The sequence below is a fragment of the Callithrix jacchus genome, chromosome 5 (assembly GCF_049354715.1).
Source record: "Callithrix jacchus isolate 240 chromosome 5, calJac240_pri, whole genome shotgun sequence".
NCBI lineage: Eukaryota > Metazoa > Chordata > Mammalia > Primates > Cebidae > Callithrix > Callithrix jacchus.
In genome coordinates, this window is record NC_133506.1 from 134,578,923 (window position 1) to 134,600,340 (window position 21,418).

General features: G+C 48.2%; 1 protein-coding gene across 12 annotated transcripts in view; it reads right to left on the bottom strand.

Moving 5' to 3' along the window:
* The window catches only part of USP36 (ubiquitin specific peptidase 36), a 45,929-nt gene that overhangs the window by 23,477 nt on the left and 1,034 nt on the right, over positions 1-21,418 (bottom strand). For 8 of the 12 annotated variants that reach the window (XM_035301957.3, XM_035301953.3, XM_003733067.6 and 5 more), the window contains exons 2-8: positions 17,574-17,832; positions 16,769-16,990; positions 10,023-10,133; positions 8,423-8,525; positions 2,159-2,226; positions 1,266-1,336; positions 206-288 (exon numbers count right to left, since the gene is read on the bottom strand). In XM_035301957.3, coding sequence (XP_035157848.1) covers positions 206-288; positions 1,266-1,336; positions 2,159-2,226; positions 8,423-8,525; positions 10,023-10,133; positions 16,769-16,990; positions 17,574-17,823 — 908 coding nt within the window. In that variant the 5' untranslated portion in view covers positions 17,824-17,832. Of the gene's footprint in view, positions 1-205; positions 289-1,265; positions 1,337-2,158; positions 2,227-4,975; positions 5,099-5,216; positions 6,405-8,422; positions 8,526-10,022; positions 10,134-16,768; positions 16,991-17,573; positions 17,833-19,097; positions 19,232-21,418 lie in introns of those variants that run through there. The other 4 variants (XM_078374789.1, XM_035301956.3, XM_078374792.1 and 1 more) reach the window with 2 other exon arrangements.

The window sequence follows — 21,418 nt, forward strand, 5'->3', positions numbered from 1 at the left end:
ACATAAACTGTAGCTATAAAAATCATGACTATCACTTCATTTGAGTTATTTAGATGTTTGTGGTTTTAGAACATACGCAGGTTCCTCAAGAAATAAGAGCCGGGGTCACTACTAAGGAAGAGACAGGGCGGGCACAACGCTGTCAGGTGGGGTGACTTCAATCTTGCCTGTGTCAGTCTTCTGCCACAAGCAACGTGAAACTTACTTAGCACACATGTAGGCATTCTCTCCACTCAGGACATCTGCTTTCACGAAGAGTTCTAGAGCACGCACAATATTCGCAGCTTGCTGAGAAGGACAAAAACAGCGAGTAAAATACACAGCAGAAGAAAAAGGCTGATTCAAGAAATGCCAAATTTAAGGTCCTTTTTAGGCTGAGGCAGCAAATCATAAAACTTGACTCACATCAAAATTTGCCCACTAGCTGCCAGACTGGAACTCCTCCTCCAGTAACAAGAAATGACAGCAGCTGGGAACAGTGGCTCATGCCCATAATCCCAGTACCTTGGGAGGCTGGGGCAGGAGGATCATTTGAGGCCAGGAGTTTGAGACGAGCCTGGGCAACATAGCAAGACCCCCATCTCTATGAAAAATTTAAAAAATTAGCCAGGCGTGATGGTGCGTGCCTACAGTACCAGCTGTGTGGGAGGCTGAGGTGGGAGGGAGGATCACTTAGGCCTAGAGGTCAAGACTACAGGGAGCTGTGATTGCACCACTGCACTCCTGTCTGGGTCACAGAGCAACACCCTGTCCCTCGAGCCCCCATCCATAAGAAAAAAAGAAATGACAGCACAGGAGGTCTGCCATCAATCAGTCACTTTCATCAAGATGGTCTCGTGGCTGGACCTGCTCTGGAGCTTGGGTTGGCCCAGTGAAGGCAGTCAGCCTCCCGCAGACCGCAGCTGGAGCAGGGCGTGCATGAAAGCCTAGGATGCTCTCCCAGGTGCCCAGAGCGCTTCAAAACCTGCACGCCACCCACAGCAAGCAAGGGACTCTCCTCAAGCCTTGGGGACAGCATTGTTCCTGCTCATGCCTCCGAATGCAAAACTCAATTTCACCATTTCTTTCTTTAAATAAAAGGATATGCATAGGAAAAACTCTAGAAAGAAACAGGGAAAGACAATGGTCTGTTCTGCAAGGTGGCAGGAAGCAAAGGAGCTTTCTCCACGTCTATTCTGATCTGATGTCTTTACTGTTCTGCTGGTTGTTTCGCCCTCTGGCCTCGCTCTCCTACCGCAAATATGAAGGACAGGACAGGTCTGTACCCGGATCTCCAGCGCAATGTCCAAGTAGGGGTCATAGGTGTCTGAGACGCTCTTGCACATGGAGCACTTCACTGCAATAGAACAGAGAGGCAGTGGAGCAGGTGTGGCCCGGCACAGGCACCCCCGGCTCCCAAGACCCAGACCCAGGAGGGAGGCAAACTCTGCACAGGGCTTTGGCCAAAGACGAGATTCCCACTAGCCCCTGGAGCATCCTGGTGTCCAGAGAGAGCGCTCCTCTTCACCACCGAACTTCACAAAGATGGACGTCAACGCCTTTGCACTCACAGGGCCCTCCCTGCCTGGACTGGTAACTGTCACATGCGGTACTCTTCTGCTGATGGAGGGCGGAGGAAAGAGCTCTCTCCAAACTTCTTCATGGGAATTGTTGGTTTTTTTTTGAGACAGGGTCTTGCTCTGTCGTCTAGGCTAGAGTGCAGTGGTGCAACCTCGGCTCACTGCAATCTCCACCTCCTGGGTTCAAGCAATTCTCCTGACTCAGCCTCCTGAGTAGCTGGGATTGCAGTCATGCACCACTATGCCCAGCTAATTTTTGTATTTTTAGTAGAGATGGGGGTTTTACCATGTTGGCCATGGTTGGCCAGGCTGGTCTCAAACTCCTGACCTCAGGTGATCCACCTGCCTCGGCCTCCCAAAGTGCTAGAATTACATACAGGTGTGAGCCACTGCACTCTGCCCTCATGGGAATATTCTAACCACCAGCCCAGTGGCCAGGTGGGCCAGGAGTCTCAGAGGAAACCATGGCTGAAGACCTCAGAGACTGATCCAGGTCTGCATAGTGAAGAAGGAGCCCCAGCCTGTGTCCCACTCTTAGGGTTTCCTGGGTTCGTGTTCTAATCCTGGCAAGAAGCAGTAGAGCAAATGTCTCCACTTACCACGTGATCTGAGATACCCTCCAAAAATCTGATGGACCAACGTAGTAGCCTGTGTTTGACGGTCCAACCTGAAAAGGAGGCCACAGCCTTTAAGGGAAGGACTTGGCAAGATGACATGAGGGATGGCCCCATCCCAGCACCCCCAGGCCCACCAATCACCAGCTCAGCCTGGGGCTGCGAAACCCCACCCCCTACCCGAGTTGCCACAGGTCCCTAAGCTCCATCCTGGGCCCGAGCTGCCTGGCAGTCTCTTTGCAGAGCACTGACCTCCTGAGGGCCCCGCTCCCCACATTAGCAATTTCAAACCTTCAACGAAAATGAAAGCCCTGAGAAACGTGTGTGCATCCTCACTCACTCTGTTGCCTCTTCTTTTCAGTCTCACCAAAAAGTAAGTACCTAAATCTGGGGTGAGGCTGGAGGCCAAACACCCCCCTGAAACAAGAACACCCACCCGGCCCACCCCTCCACTTCTCTGCTGGTCATCAGACAGCTGGTCCCCAGTCACGGAAGAGGGATAGGGATGGGAACAAAGGTGCAAACAGGACCAAAACTCCACAGCTCTGCACCCTTTCCAGGGAGGACAGCGGAGTCAGGTGTAGGCTTCAGGGTCAGGAGCCCTGCACTCATGCCCCCCCAAGCCCCCACTAACTGGGATCCGAGGTGATCAAAGCCATGGGGGCTCTTCTCACCCTGCCCAGAGCTGCCCCGTGCCTCCCACGTCTACGTATCCATTGACAGCCACTCATGCTGGGAAGACTCTGAAACAAGACACTACATCCAGTCTCTGCTCCTGGTTCTCACCTGCAGCCCACTGCATCTGGTCCTGACTCACTCCTCTGGAACTGCCTTCCTCAGAGTCGCCTGAGGCCTCCATGCGCAAGGCCAGCTGGCTCTGCAGGCTCTTTACTAGGAGGCTGTGCAGCGTGCAGGCATGCCTACTCCCTCCAGACGAGCTTCCCCTCTCCCCAGGCTCTCCGGCCCCGTCTCCCCAGCTGCTCCCCCAACTTCTCACTGGAGCAAAGCAGAGCTGTTTCCAGGGTACTCCCCACACTTCCCATGGCCACCCAGACCATTCCACACCCACGGGCTGCACCGCGCCCCCCTCCCGCCCCCGCCACAGAACGCGCACAACTCAGCCTCTCATCTGACCTGTGTGACTATTTCCCATGGTACTTTCTAGACTCTGGGAGCTCTGAAATATTTGGGGGACCAATACAGGGTCACCCGATTTTTATTCTGCAAAGCTAGAAAATGAAAAATAAGCTGCCACCGTTCTTCAAAAGGGACCTTTAACTGCAAAAACTAGGAAGGACGTAATCTCTGCATGGCCTGAGAATTGTGGGTAGCTGTGTGTGACAGTAGCTGCCAAAATCTAGACCAGCCAACAACCCCGACCCCCAGCATCCAGAGCCTGAAAGCACCAGAGCCCAGGGGGCCACACAGAATCGCCTCTTGTACGACCAAAGTGGAGGAAGCACAACCATCACCTTACCCAGCAAGCTCTCCCGGGCGTCCCAGGCCTGGGGAGAAAGGAAAGTGGGGAACAACTGGGCAAGAAGGGAGGAGGGGGCAGGAGGTGGCCTGAGAGCCACCCAGAATCACAGCTGCCAAGGGGCATCCCGGAGTGGGGCATGACTATAGGGTCTCACGGGCATGCTGGAGTGGTGGTCTCCACAGGCACGGGTTCTCAGGGGGAGAAGGCAAAAAGGTAGGCAGGCGTCCTTAGAAGGGCAGTGAAGGGAGGCAAAGAGACATCAGGGTCCTGAAAAAACTCAAACCATCTGAGACTATCGACCCTTCTGCTGCCAGAAGAAACGCCAACCACCAAACTGCACTGCACGGTGCAGACAGAGTCAGTGGTCTGGATTAGGAATCCTGAAAACCACCAGACCCACAAGATAAATGAAAGCAGGCCTAGTCTACAGAAGTGCTTCAAGCACAAAGCAGTGACGAACAAGAATCAAAACACCTCACAGGATTCCAACCAGCCCCAGAAAACAGGCACGACGCCAAAGACACAGCAACCAGAACTCCAAGCCGAACGTCCTCGACGCAGTGACAGCGGCCTCATTTCTGGAAGCAGAGTGCTGTACACAGCTGCCTTCCTGGAGGAACTTACCAGAGGCCAGGCTTTACCAGCAGGGCCAAATGAGGGTGGGCAGCAAGCAATGCCAAGATGTAACCATAACCCAACCACCTTATACATGCCGACAACAAAAAAGAAATCACGCAAATAAACTGTGGGAGGGAGGGAGGAAAAGCGGCCGGAAGTAAAGGGAACCACCAGCCAACAAATGGGACGGTGAGGGCTGAGAAAACAGGACCAGGCGCGTTTCAAAAGGGTGCATGAAACCAGTGGGCAGGGCTGCGTGGGCCTGCAGTTCCAGCTGCTGGGTGGGAGGATGGCTTGAGCATGGAAGGTCGAGCCTGCAGTGAGCTAGGATCCCACCACTGCACTCCAGCCTGGGAGACAGAGCAAGGCCCTGTCTCAAAAAGAACGGTTTATATACGAACGTAGCCGCTAAAACAAAAATACAAATCTAATATCAAAAGTAGTTTGAAAAATAAAGAAAAATCAGAAATAAGCACAGCAAATATGCTACCTATAATTACATAAATACAACAGAATTGAGACTAAAATTTTCAATCATAACAGGAAACGTGAAAGGGCTTAACCTGCCTGTTAAGAGAGGATCACTTTGGCTTACAAAGCAAGACCAAACCTTAGGAATGCCTCTATGGAAGGGTTCAGAAAGTGATGGCAAGGGGACGGTGTGTAGGGCCGTTGGCCCTACAGGGTCGTGGGGTGTCCCTTACGCTGTGCTGAAGTGCAGAATCCGAGAAGAGACAGGATGCTGAAGAACTGGAGAAGAGCAGCTGGACTCAGGGGGCCATGCCACATATGAGCAGACAGGTGAGGCCCCAACTGCCCAGAAGCGTCTGTATTTATTAGGTAAAAGCAGGGGGAAGAGTTGTAAGTGAGATCATCTACAGGCTTAGTGATAGGGTATACATAATCACGTGAGTCACAAGTGAAAGGGCCACCCCATTATGTCACCTGGGCAGAGAGGTGGGCCGTGTGCAGTAGTAGAAGGTCATGTACAGAAAAGGGGTCTACCCCCGTTAGGTCACCGAGGAAAGGAAGTGGGCTGTGTCCAACAGGTGTCGTGTGCAATACTTCTTATCTGGGGGCTGGAGACTTCAAAAGGTTTCTAATAGAAAGATACTGTAAGCAAATGCAGTGGGAGCTGACAGACTTGTGCTCTTCGCAAGATTTTTATGGGAGGATGATTTGGGCTAGCACAGAAGCGAGAAACGACTGACAGGGTGGACAGCCGCCATGACTGGTCACACCAGAGGGGTTCTTCTCCCTCGGTTACTTCCAGGATCTCAGGCCCGAGGCCTACTTTCCACAGGAACTGGATGCAAGGTGCTACAACTCCTTTCTCAGGAGGAGAGGCTCCTGCTCCAAGCCTGCCATATAGCGTATGCCCTTTCAGACAGGGACACCACCACCTGGGTTTTTGGTCCTTGTCCTGGTCTGGCTGTTTTCCCATGTGCTGCTTCTGTTCTGTGACTGCTCTAGGCATTCCTCCTACCACAAACTACTATATGGTTATACGGAAGGATTCTACAAATCAGCACTAAATGTGTCAGTGCAGCTCCGACTACAATACCTATATGATTATATAGAAAGATTATATGGAACTAAGTATGTTTATATATATATATAAGCTAGATATAGTAAGCAGTAAGTTATTATATGATTATATAGAAAGATTACATAGAAGTAAGTATGATTATATATATATAAGCTGGATATAAGTAAGCAGTGAGTTATACTTCAGGCATTAATTGTGCCTGGGTCTGCACAGTTGTCCTTCCTTGGTGCCCCGGGGGGTGTCACCCACACCGGCGGACACCCTGCAAAGCAAGGGCTGCAGCGCTGATGCTGGCCTCGGCAGAATTTGGAACAAAAAGCACTCCATGTGACAAGTGAAGACGTTCAAAATGCTAAAAGCCACGATTCTCAGTGAAGACATGACAGTTATGAGTATCTAACCAGAACCAACTGTGTAAAGCAAAACCAGAGGAGATGTAAGGAGACAGAAACACACCAGGATTCCAAAAACCACAGACTTAACACACTACTCAAAACAGATGGAGGAGACAAGATCACATGGATATAGAAAGTGAAACAGCATCACCAACAGACCCATCAATAGACACAGAAGCAAACCGACACCCTGGCAGCCTGAGACTCCACCATCAAGTATGCTGATGCAGGGAGCATTCTCAAATGCTGGTATCTACCAGGTCACAGAGCAACATCGGGAACTTCTATGAAGTAGAAATATAAGCACGCTCAGATCGTAATGCAAGTAACACCAAAAGTCACTTACAGAACCAGAAGACAAAAAGGCCCCTCCACCTGCAAAGTAAATGGAAGAATTTGCTTTATGAAAAGCTCACCATTGTCTCATTGTTATTTTCCTCCCTGCACATTTCACTACGGACCAGTGAAAGCTCTCATGGACCGACATCTGGTAGGTGGACATCTCCCTCTTGGTCTCCGGCAATGCCCGGCCACTCAATACCTGGCCTCCCTCCTCTTCCCACCTGTCCTGGTACCCACGAATGGCTCACTACCACCCGCCCCCAAGCCCAGACCACAGAGCTGCACTCCTCCTGTCCCACCGCCCCAAATCCAAACCATTATTCCTTCTACCTCCCATCCCACTCCTCACGAATTTCTCCTACCCATAGACTCTGGTCAATCAGCCTGACAGAAGCCCGGGGTCAGCACCCAATCTAGGAGTGCCCCAGGTGGCTGCACCCTGCACCCAGAGCCAGGCCCCATCACTTCTCCCAGGAAGCCACCTCTGGGTGAGGTGTTCTCCCCCATGACAGCGCTTCCGGCACCACCCTGTAAATGCTGGTGAGGTCATCTATCTTCCCCCATTACACCATAAGCTCCAGATCCCAGGTTTCCACCTCTAAATTCCCAGTAGTAGATGTGGGGCCCAGCACACAGGGAACAACAGTTCAATCACCCAGTGCACTGAAGGTCAGCGCAGAAGGGCAGACCCAGGATCATACAGGGAGCAGGGAGGCTTGAGCCCCTTCAGAGGAAGGGGAAGAGGTAACCAAACTCTCAGAATAGGCAAAAAAACATCCTAGGAATGCAGTGAAGGCTGCCTTCATATAAATGATTTAAGTAAGTTTTCTTAAGCCAGGCACTGTGGCTCACGCCTGTAATCCCAGCACTGAGAGGCCCGGGCAGCGGATCATTTGAGGCCAGGAGTTTGAGTCCAGCCTGGCAACATGGCAAAACCCGTCTCTACTAATAAGACAAAAATTAGCCAGGCATGGTGGTGTGGGCCTGGAACCCCACCTACTGCACTCCAGCCTGACAACAGAGTGTGACTCTGTCTCAAAATGTTTTCTTTCTCTAAGTCTTACTTATGTAAGAATATCATCCACTGAAGCCAGTGGTTTTGCCACTTCAGTCACTCATTGCTGCAACTCAAATTCTCTGAAAAACATTCTAGGTGTGTTTCCTAATGTAAAGTATTTCTAAGATCCTAAGCTGAGGCAGTAAGAGGAAGTTCTGAGCATTTCCTACCTGTTTTCTTTGGTCTGAATATATGAACTCAGGAATGAGAGAGAGACAATTTGTGATGGTGACCATGACATCTAAGGGTATACGTGGTGCCAAACCGTCGCTTGGCACCACACCCTTATGCCCTATGCTTTCCAGTGTGAATAAGAAATAGCGGCCAGGCACAGTAAGATCCCAAAGTTATAAATAAACTTCCTCATGTTAAAGTTCCCCGTTTGTACTTACATGTGTGTAAATCATATTGCAGAAAACATAATTCCTACCACCCCATCCTTTTAAAACCTATGTGACTTTTAAGAGACTGGAGAAGTCCACGGTATTAACCGAATACCCTAAGACGTTCTGCTAACGTATTTCCCCTCAACTGAGCTGCTGAGACCCAGCTACTGCCGCCACCACAGCCTTCCAATCCTGCCAAGCCGCCCTAGGATATATCCAGAGGCAGCCTTTTCCCAGGAAGCAGGGGCAGTCCCTTATTTGGGTTCCAGCAGGCTGAGTACCCAGAGGCAAACTCTGCCACGTCTACCCGAGGGCAGCCTGGGTAGAAAGGAGCCGGGCTTGGCTGTCGCCACAGGAATGCTGCTGCCACCGTGTAGAAAGGTGTCCAAAGCCCCCTGGAAGGTGGGTGGGGAAGCACATACTTGGCACAGCCGTTCAGGCAGGCCTTCTGCATGGCGTCGATGGTGTACCGCAGGAACTCATGCGCGTCCTCCTGGTTCCCAAAGCGGAAGTGCCTGGCGATCTCTAGAGGAGGAAAAACAGGGAGAGGAGAGCCCATACCTTCTCATAAAACAGGCTGCAGCTGCCTTCCCGAGTTACAAGGGGAAAACACTGGAACTTTTCAAAGGAACAAGTGAGGAAAACAAGCTCTACAGGAATTTTCTACATCCCAATCACAATTCTTCATGGCCACTACTTTCTCAGTAAGATGCGAGGCCTGAACCTTCACTACTTCACAGACGAGAACACCAAGCCCTCAAAAAAGTAAATGCTGGCTGGGTGAGGTGGCTTATGCCTGTGACTCTAACACTTCAGGAGGCCAGGGTGGGAGGATCGCTTGAGCCCAAGAGTTCTAGACCAGCCTGGGCAACATACGGAGACTTCGTCTCTACAAAAAAATAATAAAAAATTAGCCTGTCATAATGGCATGTGCCTGCTACTTGGGTGGCGGAGGCAGGAGGATCGCTTGAGCCTGGGAGGTTGAGTCTGCAGTGAGCTACGCTCTCACCACCACACTCTCCAGCCTGGGCAACAGAGCAAGACTCTATCTGAAAAAGAAAAGAGAATGTAAAATCCAGCTGGGTGTAATGGCTCACGCCTGTAATCCCAGCACTTTGGAAGGCCACGGCAGGAGGATTGCTTGGAGCTGGGAGTTGGAGGCCAGCCACGGTCTCTACAAAAAATACAAAAATACCAGCCAAGTGTGGTGGCACGCACTTGTAATCCCAGCAACTCAGGAGGCCAGGGCCAGAGGATTCCAGGAGTCTGAGATTGCGGTGAGCTGTGATTGCATCACTGTCCCAGTCCGCCAGCCTGGTGTAAGAGCAAAATCCTGTCTCAAACAAAAAAGAATGTAAAATCCACTGAGTAATTAGCTCTACAAGAGCCAATATAAAACACCGGTGAATAATTATTTTATAGTACGACAATTTATACAAGTTTCAAAAACCAGTAACAGGCCTCTTCTTTCTGCCAAGTGAATGTGAATGAGACTTTTTTTTAACAGCATACACACCTCATTCCTGATACTCAGAAAGGAGCTGGTACATTCCGTATCCATCCTTCCTCCCAGCCCTCCCTCAGGCTCATCTGCCTGCCCCAAATACACAAGAACCCCTCTACCTGCCCAAAGGAAAAGCAATCTGTCATGACCTACTGCCACTGAGAGGCTTCCCCACTGACTCCAGACCACGTCTCTAAACTGTTATTCCTTGAGTCTGTGCCACCACATGCAGGGCTGTTAGCACAGAGGGACTCCCAAGACTTCATCCAGGATTCACTCTTCTCTGCCCTCTACCAACTCCCCAGCGCCTCCTAAGGGGTGAGCACTCAGCAGGCCTTCAGTAACAGAGAACAGCACAGTGGCTCACGTCTGTAATCCCAACACCTTGGGAGGCCAAGGTGGAAGAACCGCTTGAGGCCAGGAGTTTGAGACCAGCCTGGGCAACAGAGCAAGAACCCCTTCTCTAAAAAAAATTTAAAAAATAAATAATGAAAATGCAAAAATGGATCGATGCTTACTTTTCAGGTCTCGGATGAAGGAGACAGGCTTGATGGCATTGCCGCTATTGGCGAAGGCCTGGACAATGTGGTTCTGCATGACACACAGCATGCAGAAGCTTCCCTGGTGGCCTGCGACGTGGAAAGAGGAGCAATGTTAAGACAAGAGCTTTCAAAGAACTCGTGAAGAGGCCCCTGCCCCAAACACAAACAGGTATGACCAAACCAGGCTGTGAGAGGACTCAGCCAGAGACCTCAGACCCCGGCTGACTGGGTGACCACCAAGGAAATGTTGTTCTCGGTTGGATGGCATTTGGGGGCTCTGATCCGTCCAAAGATGAAACTCTAAAAACCTCACACCACCAGCCAGCGTTAACGTTGACCTGTGCATGACGCTTTTCATATTCCATTCGTATTATCTGCTTATAAGAAGACTAAGTCAGATTTTTTTTTTCCCCGAGACAGGAGTCTCGCACTGTCATCCAGGCTGTAGTGCAGTGGCGCACTCTCAGCTCACTGTAATCTCCACCTCCTGGGTTCAAGCAATTCTCCTGCCTCAGCCTCCCAAGTAGCTGGGACGACGTGCGCCACCACGCTCAGATAAATTTTTTTGTATTTTTAGTAGAAACAGAGTTTCACCACATTGGCCAGGATGGTCTCAATCTTCTGACCTTGTGATCCACCCACCTCGGCCTCCCAAAGTGCTGGGATTACAGGTATGAGCCACCGCGCCCGGCCTAAGTCAGATTTTCAAAATGAAGCTTGAAAGATGTCTTCTCGAATGCCTAAGCTGCATCACATGGTCAATAGGCTAAAATACTTCAGGGCTCACAGGCCCTCACTTTGTGCCTCAGACATGAGAATGTCTGTTCCAATGCTTCTATTAAACTGGAAATATCTGGGGTTGAAAATGTTTTCTGGGAAGATCCGGATAGAAAATACTTTCTGGTTTGAGGCTATAGAGTCGAGTCACAAGTGTGCCCCTGCATTGCAGAGAAAGCAGCCATAGACACTATATGAACGATGGGCATGAACGTGTTCAATACAACTTTATTTACACACACAGAAAGCAGGCCAGATGAGTCTGTCCACCCCTGCTCTACATAAAACGTCTCACTAGCCATTAGGCTAGACAGTGGTACATTTTTACCTTTCAAATTATGATGTAAGTAAATGCTGCTGTGATCGCTGAACTCCCCCTCAATCTCTCAACCCCATTTTCCATGTTCCTTCATTCAAAGAAACCACTATCCCGAATCAGGCAATTATTGTTCTCACTCATGTATTTATTGACACACACACGTGTTTCCACAAACAATAAATGGCACTGTAGCTACATGTTTCCAAACCTCCTCTCTATAAATCATACCATGCGGTTATGTATGATTCAGCAATGTGCTTTACAAAAGTCAATGTTGCTAGACACAGCTCCAGTTCCTTCACATCTTCCAGCTAGAATATTTCACTGAACGAAATCACGATTTATTTCTATACCCACCACTAACATACATTCAGCCTTTCCATCTTCTCTGCTGTCATAGACACACTGCAATGGACAATCCTGCATGTTTCTCCTTGTGCACATGGCTTTCTCTAAAGTGCACACTCAGAAGACACATTTCTGGTACACGGTGCATTACCTGTTCAAACAGATCCATCTCATAATACAAAACTCACCTGAATCAATTCCCCCCCTAATATCTCCAACTCCTTACTCAGACTTCAAAATCAATAATGGAACAGTATGCAGCCTGCTTAGCAAATATACATTAAAATGCTATTATTTGCACAAAATTCTTCTCCAAGAGTTGTAAAAAAAACTCTCCATGGAATTGCCTTTACATAAAGGGGGGTGGGGGTGGTTATTTTTCATTTTAGACTTCCGCTTGCCTTTTCTAACTGTATCAATTAAAAAAATTTTTTTTAACTTATTCCTTTTTTGAGATGGAGTTTTGCCCTTGTCGCCGAGGCTGGAGTGCAGCGGCACGATCTCAGCTCACCACAACCTCTGCCTCCCAGGTTCAAGCAATTCTCCTGCCTCAGCCTCCCGAGTAGGTGGGATTACAGGCATGTACCACCATGCCTGGCTAATTTTTCATATTTTTAGTAGAGACAGGGTTTCTCCATGTTGGTCAAGCTGGTCTCAAACTCCCAACCTCAGGTGATCCACCCACCTCGGCCTCCCAAAGTGCTGGGGTTACAGGTATGAGCTACCACACCCAACCCATATCCATTTGCAACTTTTATTTTTAAAATAACTCAAAATTAGGCAAAACTATGTTATTTGAAAGAAAACAAACAAATACTAAAGAACTCTTTTTTTAAACTTCAGGTAAGATACAGTTTGACTACACAAATTGTATAGAAAATGACTGGCTGTGGTGGTTCACGCCTGTAACTTCAGCACTGTGGGAGGCCAAGGCGGTGGAACACTTGAGGTCACGAGTTCAATACCAGTCTGGCCACATGGTGAAACCCCATCTCTACTAAAAATACAAACATTAGCCAGGTGTGGTGGCAGGCATCTATAATCCCAGTTACTCAGGAGGCTGAGGCAGGAGAATCACTAGAACACCAGAACTGGAGGTTGCAGTGAGCTGAGATTGTGGCAACTACACTCCAGCCTGGGTGACAGAGTGAGACTCCAACTCAAAAAAGTTGTGCAGAAATTAAGCCTCTAATTATTCTATAAAAATTCTGCTGGTGGGGCACAGTGGCTCACGCCTCTAATTCCAACACCTAAGGAGGCTGGTGCAAGAGGGTCACTGAGCCCAGGAGTTTCAGACCAGCCTGGGCAACACGGCAAAACCCCATCTCTACCCTAAAGAACACCAGAACAATTACCTGGTAAAAATTACACGGGGGTATGAGTCTTTAGTACCAGCTACTTGGGAGGCTGAGGTGGGAGGATTGCCTGGGAGATGGAGGTTGCAGTCAGCTATGATTACAACACTGCATTCCAGCCTGATACATATCACTCTTGAATAGGGTATAAAACAATCTAAGCCAGGTTCTCCAGCAATACATGAGATTAAATTTAAGCGACACACAGACAAATCTTTTTTCATGTAATTCAGGAAAATGTAACTCGAAAGTCAAATCCGTGACTACAGGGACACTGCTACGCAGATCGGGGAAACAAGAGGATAGGACTGAACTGCATTCCTCCTGGGCTACTTATGTTGTTTCTCTTCTAGGTAAGTATCAGTGCCAAAGACAGGCCAGCCCATGGCAGGAGCTGCTGCTCCGTGCCACATGCACAGTGGACCCTTGTCAGAATACCTCTTAGGACCCTCAAGACTCTTCCAATGCCATGTGCTGGGAGGGGAGACCACAGCCACAGCCCACTTACGGGCCACTCAGGATCCAGTGGGATGCAGGAAAAGAGGCCACAACTTCTCTTGCTATGTTCTAAGATACTAAGGTGCACTAGTATTTCACAATAATGCTGGCCCACAGGACCAGTACTGGAAGGAAGACCAGGTGCTCCCCTGAAGGGCTGGCCATGGCTGCCTCACTCACACACTTGCTGCTGAGACACTGCAACATACCACAGCTCGCCTGTGCCAGATTACAGCAATTTAGAGGTTATCTAGTTTTAGCGAAATTAATCCTCACACAGTTGTCAAATGGCTCGAAAAGATCCTACAGAGAAATCAATGACGAAAGACAGCTCTACAGTGGAAGGGCCGCTTACAGGCCCGGGACAGCAGTCTTAGCTCCAAAACCATGAGATGAAAACAACGCCATCTAGTCAAATCTTACTGAAAGTCCTCCCAGAACCACCTCAAAACTACCAAGATCACCACTGGAAATAGGGGCTACAAGCAGCCATCTTAGTTTTATTTTTTTGTAGAGATGGGGTCTCACTATGTTGCCCAGGCTGGCCTCAAGGTATCTTCCTGCCTTGGCCTCCCCCAAAGTGCTGGGATTACAGGCATGAGCCATCACACCTGGCCGACACATTCATTTTAAAAGGGCCATAAGAAAATCATTGGCTTATGTAATCTACCACGTGAGCCCAGGAGCTTCACCTCTATTTTAATCATATAAGCTATGATGGCACCACCACCACTGCCCTATGGCCTGGGCAACAGAGCAAGACCTTGTCTCTAAAAGAAAGAGAAAAAAAAATAAATTAAAATAATTTTTTTGTAGCTTCTGTTCTGGTAGGTGCTAGGTTTACTAGGTTAAGAAAATGTTCTTTTTTCTTTCCCCAAGCGATCCTCCCACCTCAGTCTCCCAAAGCGCCGAGACTGCAGGTGTGAGGTGCCAAGTCCAGCCAGAAAATGGTCCTTCTGTTGCTACTTTGCTAAGATTTTTTTAATCATATATATTTTTAGCAGGCATCTATTTTCAGGTGACCGTTTCCTTTACTCTGTTAATACAGCAACAGCAGTTAAGGCAGCAAAGAGCAGTCCCCTCCACAGTCCCTTCAGTAGCCGTTTGTGGCTGCTACTCCAGGTACTTGACTCACTCAGAAGCTATCTGAGCCTCACACAACTCTGTGAGGAAGACAGTCTCACTTGTCCACAGACCAGGGCATTCTCAAAAGCTCAGCTACTAAGGGGCAAAGCCGGGAAGCAAAGCCTACAGGCCAGGCTCCTGAGCTGTACTTTCGACTGCTCTGCTCTCTCCAGAATTCTAGAGATGTTCTGAGATTAAAGCATCCTTGCATTCCTAGGATAAACAGGAGTGGCTTACAGTTTTTTAGAAACTGTGTCATTTGGTAGTATTTTCCTAGAATTTTTATATCTATGTTCATGAATAAGTTGTGGTTATCGATTTCCTTTCTCATATTTTCCTTATTATTGCTACCTGAGTTACAGGAACTTTTTAGAATGAGCTGGGAAGGATTCTCTCTCTCCTTCTCTATTCTTTGGAAGAATGTGCAAAGGACTGGAACTGTTTCTTAAAAGTTACACAGAAATCTGTTGGGCGCAGTGGCTCACACCTGTAATCCTAGTACTTCAGGAGACCAAGGCAGGCTATCACCTGAGGTCAGGAGTTCGAGAACTTGACCAACACGGTGAAACCCCATCTCTACTAAAAATATAAACATTAGCCGGGTGTGGTGGTATGCATCTATAGTCCCAACTACTCAGGAGGCTGACACAGGAGAACTGCTTATACCCGGGAGGCAGACCTTGCAGTGAGCTGAGATCACACCATTGCACTCCATCCTGGGCGACATCCATCTCAAAAAAAAAAAGTTACAAAGAAATAACGTCTCTGCTTGTTATTTTTCATGGGAAGATTTTTTGTTGTTTTTTGAGTCATAGTCTTACTCTGTCACCCAGGCTGGAGCACACTGGTGCACCATCTTGGGCCACTGCAATCTCTGCCACCTGGGTTGAAGTGATTATCTTGCCTCAGGCTACCGAGTAACTGGGATTACGGGCGCCTGCCACTGTGCCTGGCTAATTTTTGTAATTTTAGTAGAGACCAGGTTTCACCATCTTGGCCAGGCTGGTCCTAAACTCCTAACCTGGTGATCCACCAGCCCCAACCTCCCAAAGTATTGGGATTACGGGTGTAAACCATGGCGCCTGGCCCATGGGAAGATTAACCAGTGCTTTAATTTAATAGAAGACTCTCCACTTTCCATTTTCTTCAGGTTTTGGTAAGTTATATCTTATTTCACCTCTATTTTAATCAAGTAGAGCACACCACCACATCCAGCTAATCGTTTTGATTTGTTTTTTGTGTGTGTGAAATGGAGTCTCGCTCTGTCGCCCAGGCTGGCGTGCAGTGGTGTGTTCTTGGTCAGTTCACTGCAACCTCTGCCTCCTGGGTTCAAACGTCTCAGCCTCCCGAGTAATTGGGATTAAAGGTGTGCACCACCACACCTAGCTAATTTTTGTATTTTTAGGCGAAACGGGGTTTCGTCATGTTAGCCAGGCTGGTCTTGAACTCCTCAGCTCAAGTGATCTGCCCATCTTGGCCTCCCACAGGTGTGAGCCACTGTGCCTGTTCTTGATTTGTTTTTGTAGAGACAGGATCTTGCTGTGTTACCCAGGCTGCATGTTTTATAATACATTAAAGCTACACTGATACAACAAATGCATAAAACAACTGGGTCAGGCACGGTGGCTCACACCTATAATCCCAGCATTTTGGTAGGTGGAGATGGGAGGATCACTTGAGCCCAAGAGTTCAAGACCACAGTGAGGTAGTCAGGAGCTCGAGACCAGCCTGACCAATATGATAAAACCCCGTCTCCACTAAAAAAATAATAATAATAATACAAAAATTAGCCCAGTGTGGTGGCACATGCCTGTAGCCGCATCTACTGGGGAGGCTGAGGCTGGAGAATCACTTGAACTCAGGAGGGAGAGGTTGCAGTGAGCCGAGATCACACCACTGCACTCCAGCCTGGGCAACAGAGAGAGAGCCTCTGTCTCAAAAAAGACTACTGTGAATTATGATGGGGCCACTGCATTCCAGCCTGGGTGATGGAGCAAGACACGATCTCTAAAAAATAATAATTGAATTTAGATATTTTGGAAGTATTATTTGAAAACCTTTCTTTCTGTTTGGGTAATTATTTACAGAAAAGCTTTTTGAACACCATCCCACCTAAATGACTCACCTTCATGGCCCGTTCTGCAGCAGGCGTGATTCAAATTTAGGTTTCCTAAGTTACTGCTCATGAAGAACTGCACTCCTAAATTTCACCCAGACTGAGCTTAGCAGGGCCACAAGAGCATGGGCTTATGTAATCCCAAGGACCCGCAGCCACCCCACCTCGGCAAACCCACACTCACAGCTGCGGGCATGCTCCTTGGAGAGCAGGTAGTTGGCCAGAGGCGGCGTGTAGGTCAAGCACTGGATGGTGGCATTGAGAAAGCAGGTGTTACCAAGGTTGTGGAGTCCCGCACCCACGCGGAAGACCCGCTCCCACCTCAGAGACAGTCGGTCCGTAGGGAAGAGCACTTTCTGTGGGGCTGGGACTCCATCACCACAGCTTTCATATGTGTGCTCACTGCCTGAGGAAGAAAGGGACAAGGGAAGAAAAGAGAGACGTAAGTCCACCCACAGGTCGAACACAAAAAGGAACTCCTGGTGCATACGCTTAGCATGCAGCGACTCGGAACGAGGCAACAGAGAACTGGTATTCCATTTACTGGACTTTCCTAGTAGGCTCAGGAGTAAACCTGGTCATCCCACGGACCTCCCAGGCTGCTTGGGTCTAGATTCCAAGGACTCGAGGGATGGAGGGCATGGCTCAGAGAGAGTGGCTGAAGGAGCCAGGCCCTGGCACTCTGCACCACACCGTGCCCCCATGCAGCCCACCCCATTTCTGTTTCTTAGTTCCAGCCCTGACTTCTGACTGTGTTATATTTGGGAAAGGGGGAACAGCAAGTTCTAAGGGCCCTCCAAGTACACAGATTTCCCTCCTACAAATCCCACATCATCACTTGATAGCTGAAACCCACCGAGTGCATGTAAACACTCAGAACTCTCCCACCACATTCTGCTGTTTTTCTTACTAACTAGTCAACATTTAAGTCCACCCATTTGGTCACCCCGGAGTGAGGGCCTCTCTGCCAGCACACTGCACATCTGTACCCTGTCTCCTGGCGGGCGGGTCATCTCCACTCTTGTGGCGACTGGCTCCCTCTGTTTTGGGGTTGAGCAACACATATTTGCTCTTTAAAGACTCCAGCTGGTAGGAGAAGCTCTTGCTGGCAGGCTGGAATTCGATCTTCTGTAAAAGGACCTTCTTGGCGGAGGAGGCCAGAAGCTTCCCCAGTTCATCATCAGCCGAGTCCTTGCGGCCGGGTCTGAGGGCCTCCTTCAATTTATCCACTATGGGCATGGTGCATCACTGCGGGGACAAGAAGCAACAGAGCCAGGCTTAACTAAATCCCAAGACAAAATCATCTCTTAAGAGCTCCTCTGGTTACACACAAGGTGGAGTCAAAAACAAAAAATAAAAAAGATCTCTTCTTGGGTCATCATAGATGCCAGCCACCACAAAAGCTCCCCTAGATCAGCTGCCAGCCCTACAAAGGAAGCGTGAAACAGGGAGACCTGTCACTAACCACTGGGACATCGTAGAGCTCACAAAATGACAAGATGCTGCCACATATTGAGCTGAGCAGACAACAGTGGCCGTGAGGCAGCCAGACAGCCCCTGCCCGGTGCATCTCTTCAGCAGATATTCATCAACTGGCTCTGGGCATCACTCTTGATGCCACTTCCTTCAAAAAGCCATCATGTGGTCCGAATGCCTGCTCAAAAACGAGGGGACGCTAATTCTCACATACAAACTCGTTACACACACCCATGCAATGAATTTGCATGCAAGTCAGATAAGCATGCATGTCTCTACAGACCTGCACTCTCCAATATGAAGGCCACAGGCCACATGTGGCTACTAGGCATGTGAAATGAGGCTAGTCCAGGTTGAGAGGTGCTGTAAGTGTAAGCTGCACACCAGATTTCGAAAAGAAACACCAGTATAAGAAGAAAATGTAAAACATCCCAGTAATTTTTACATCAGTTGCATGTTAAAATGGTAATATTTTACACATACTGGGTTAAATAAATTATGAAAATGAATTTCACATGCTTCTTTTTAATGTGGCTGCCACAAAATCATAAATTATATTTGTGGCTTGTATTATGTTTCTATTAGACAGTGTCTGTCAAATAGAAATTACCTTTCTAGGCCAGGAGTAGTGGCTCACACCTGAAATCCTAGCACTTTAGGAGGCTGAGGTGGGCAGATCACAAGGTCAGAAGTTCAAGACCAGCCTTGCCAACATGGTAAAACCCCCCGTCTCTACTAAAAATAAAAAAATTAGCTGGGCATGGTGGTGCGCATCTGTAACGCCAGCTCCTCAGGAGGCTGAGGCAGGAGAATTGCTTGAACCCGGAAGGCAGAGGTTGCAGTGAGCAGAGATCGTGCCACTGCTCTCCAGACTGGGCAACAAAGAGATTCCATCTCAAAAAAAAAAAAAAATCCAAAACAAAACAAAAAATAATTTTTTTTTAAGTGAGGTAGGAGAAAAAGAGCAAGTAGCAGGCCTAGAGAACAGTATCATGAGACACCTCTACACTTAAGCAAGTGTTTTCCAGGCCACTTACCAACAGAGAGGAAGAAAACCAAAGCAGGCAAGTGGGTAGATCACAGGCTTCGGAATGTGTCACCCCGGGAGGTTCTATCACCCTTAGCTATGAAACCCAGGGACAATTACCGAGACTTCTCGAACCTCCTTTTCTATTGTAAAATAGCAACAAAAAAAAAAGGTCTTGGGAAGTGCTTTAGAGCTTGCTACATACTACAGTCCCTAACAGAGGATCCATACTCTTGGGGCAGTGGCATAGAAACTGTAACCAAGAGACCCCTGCACCTCTCCAATTGCTACCTTTGTATCCACCACTTTCCTTCCCTACCCACTACCTCTCAAGTAACCTTCCCAAACACGGCACAGACTATTTGAGTCACAATTTCAAAATTATGCCCCTTAAATTGCTTCACGCACATCAGAAAAATGACGACTTCCTCTGGTATTCAGTACCCAGCCTGCCCTGGAAGAATCAGCAAATCACGTGTACCCCAAAATTCTGCTCTAGTGAAAGTAAGGACCTCCTCCAGCACCTTTTATTAAGCCATTCAAATTGATCACTGTGGATCATCTAATTCCATACATGTATACAAGAATACAAGTATCTTTTTCTATAAAAAATTCTGTAAAGAAAAGTCAGGTGCAGTGGTCTGGTCCTATAGTCCCAGATGCTTGGGAGGCTGAGGTAGGAGGACAACTTGAGGCCAGGAGTTGGAGGCTGCAGCGAGCTACGATTATGCCTGCAAACAGCCAGTGCAGTCCAGCCTGGGGAACATAGTGAGACCTCATCTTTAAAAAAAAATTAGGCCTGTAAGAATAATGTGGGGGTGGAAAAAAGTTTCTGTAAAGAAAAAGCTTATTTTAAAAAAAAGCATTAGAAGTTGTCTGATTTGAGAAAATAAAAGAGCCTTTTCTAATGAGAATTATCTAAGACTTCTCACCAACTGAACAATCACTGCTGGGTCAGGTGCAGGCAATGCAGTGGAATCAAAAAATACACAGACGCCTTGCAGACTGCCCTGGGATGTACAGACTCTGGCCTGCTGGCCTGCAGCACGGAACCAGGATCTTGGGTGGCAGGGAGGTTCGGGATGAGACTGAGTTTGGCTCGGCAGGTACTATGCAGGGCTCCTGAATATAAGTGCTCCTGGGCTCTGGCCTGTTAAATCACCAAAGTCACAGAGCGGGCTCACAGCCTGTGGGAGGGACAGGATGACCATCAGTGGAGGCCAACTCTCTTCCTGTGCCATCTCTTTAGCTACTTTCCCAGGATGCCACGTGGCATCAGCAACCCTCTACCCAGAAATAGCTGTCCTTAAAGCTCAAGGAGCATCCACACGTGCACTCAGGATGAGGCGGGAGGATCATGCTACCTCATCACCAGTTGTTGCAATGCACACAATATGAACAACACCGCCACACTGCATCTTAACCCTGATACCAGAAAAGCCCAGACAATGAAAACGTCCCCACACCTGCCAGTCAACACCAGTCTAATCTCACAAAAAGTAAGAGGTAATAAATGCCAAAGTTTTGTATTTAATGAACCAGTAAAACTTCAACAACAACAACAAAAAAACCTGAGTGAGTAACAGGAGTTGCCAAAATCTTGCTTTGCTAAGTGTGGATTTTCTCTTTCATTATGGTAATCGCCGATGGATCATTTCTCTTTCATTACCATCACTATGATTACATAAGATTAAGGTCCATAAAAACAATTTGTAGTGAAAACATTCAAACACACAAACGCAGAACAGCACAGTGAGCACATGAGCCCCCTTACTCTGCCTCAGTAATTATGTCTGACCCAACCTGAGTCACCTCCCATCCCCAAGTAATTCTGCAGCAAATCTCAGAACTATGATTTCATCCATAAATAAAAGCATACCAACTCCCCAAAAATGTGTAAGGAAATGACCTCAGAATAAAGGACAATCTATAAAGTGAAGACACCTAGTGGTATGGAAAAACTCCCAACAGTATCACTGCTTGTGTGAGGACTGTCATCCACCCTGGAAGGTGAGAACTTTGTCATGCACCACTACCAACGTTTGAGAACCAATTAGGGAAGGGATAAACAACACTTGGGATGTAACCCAATTTCAGTCGAAATAAGTAACTTTAAACCACCCACTCCTTAGTGTAGATGCAGAGATTTTAAACACAATTTTTCAAGTGTGACAGGTCAACCTCTACTTCACCAATTCCACCTAAAACATTAGGCAATAACCTAAATAAGCTCGCTCTCTGAGGTGTAGGAGCCCGAGACAAGTGTTCCTGTCATCACTAGCAAAGCCCTCTGATGCACACACCATCAACACTCTTCCCAACTCAGGGAGG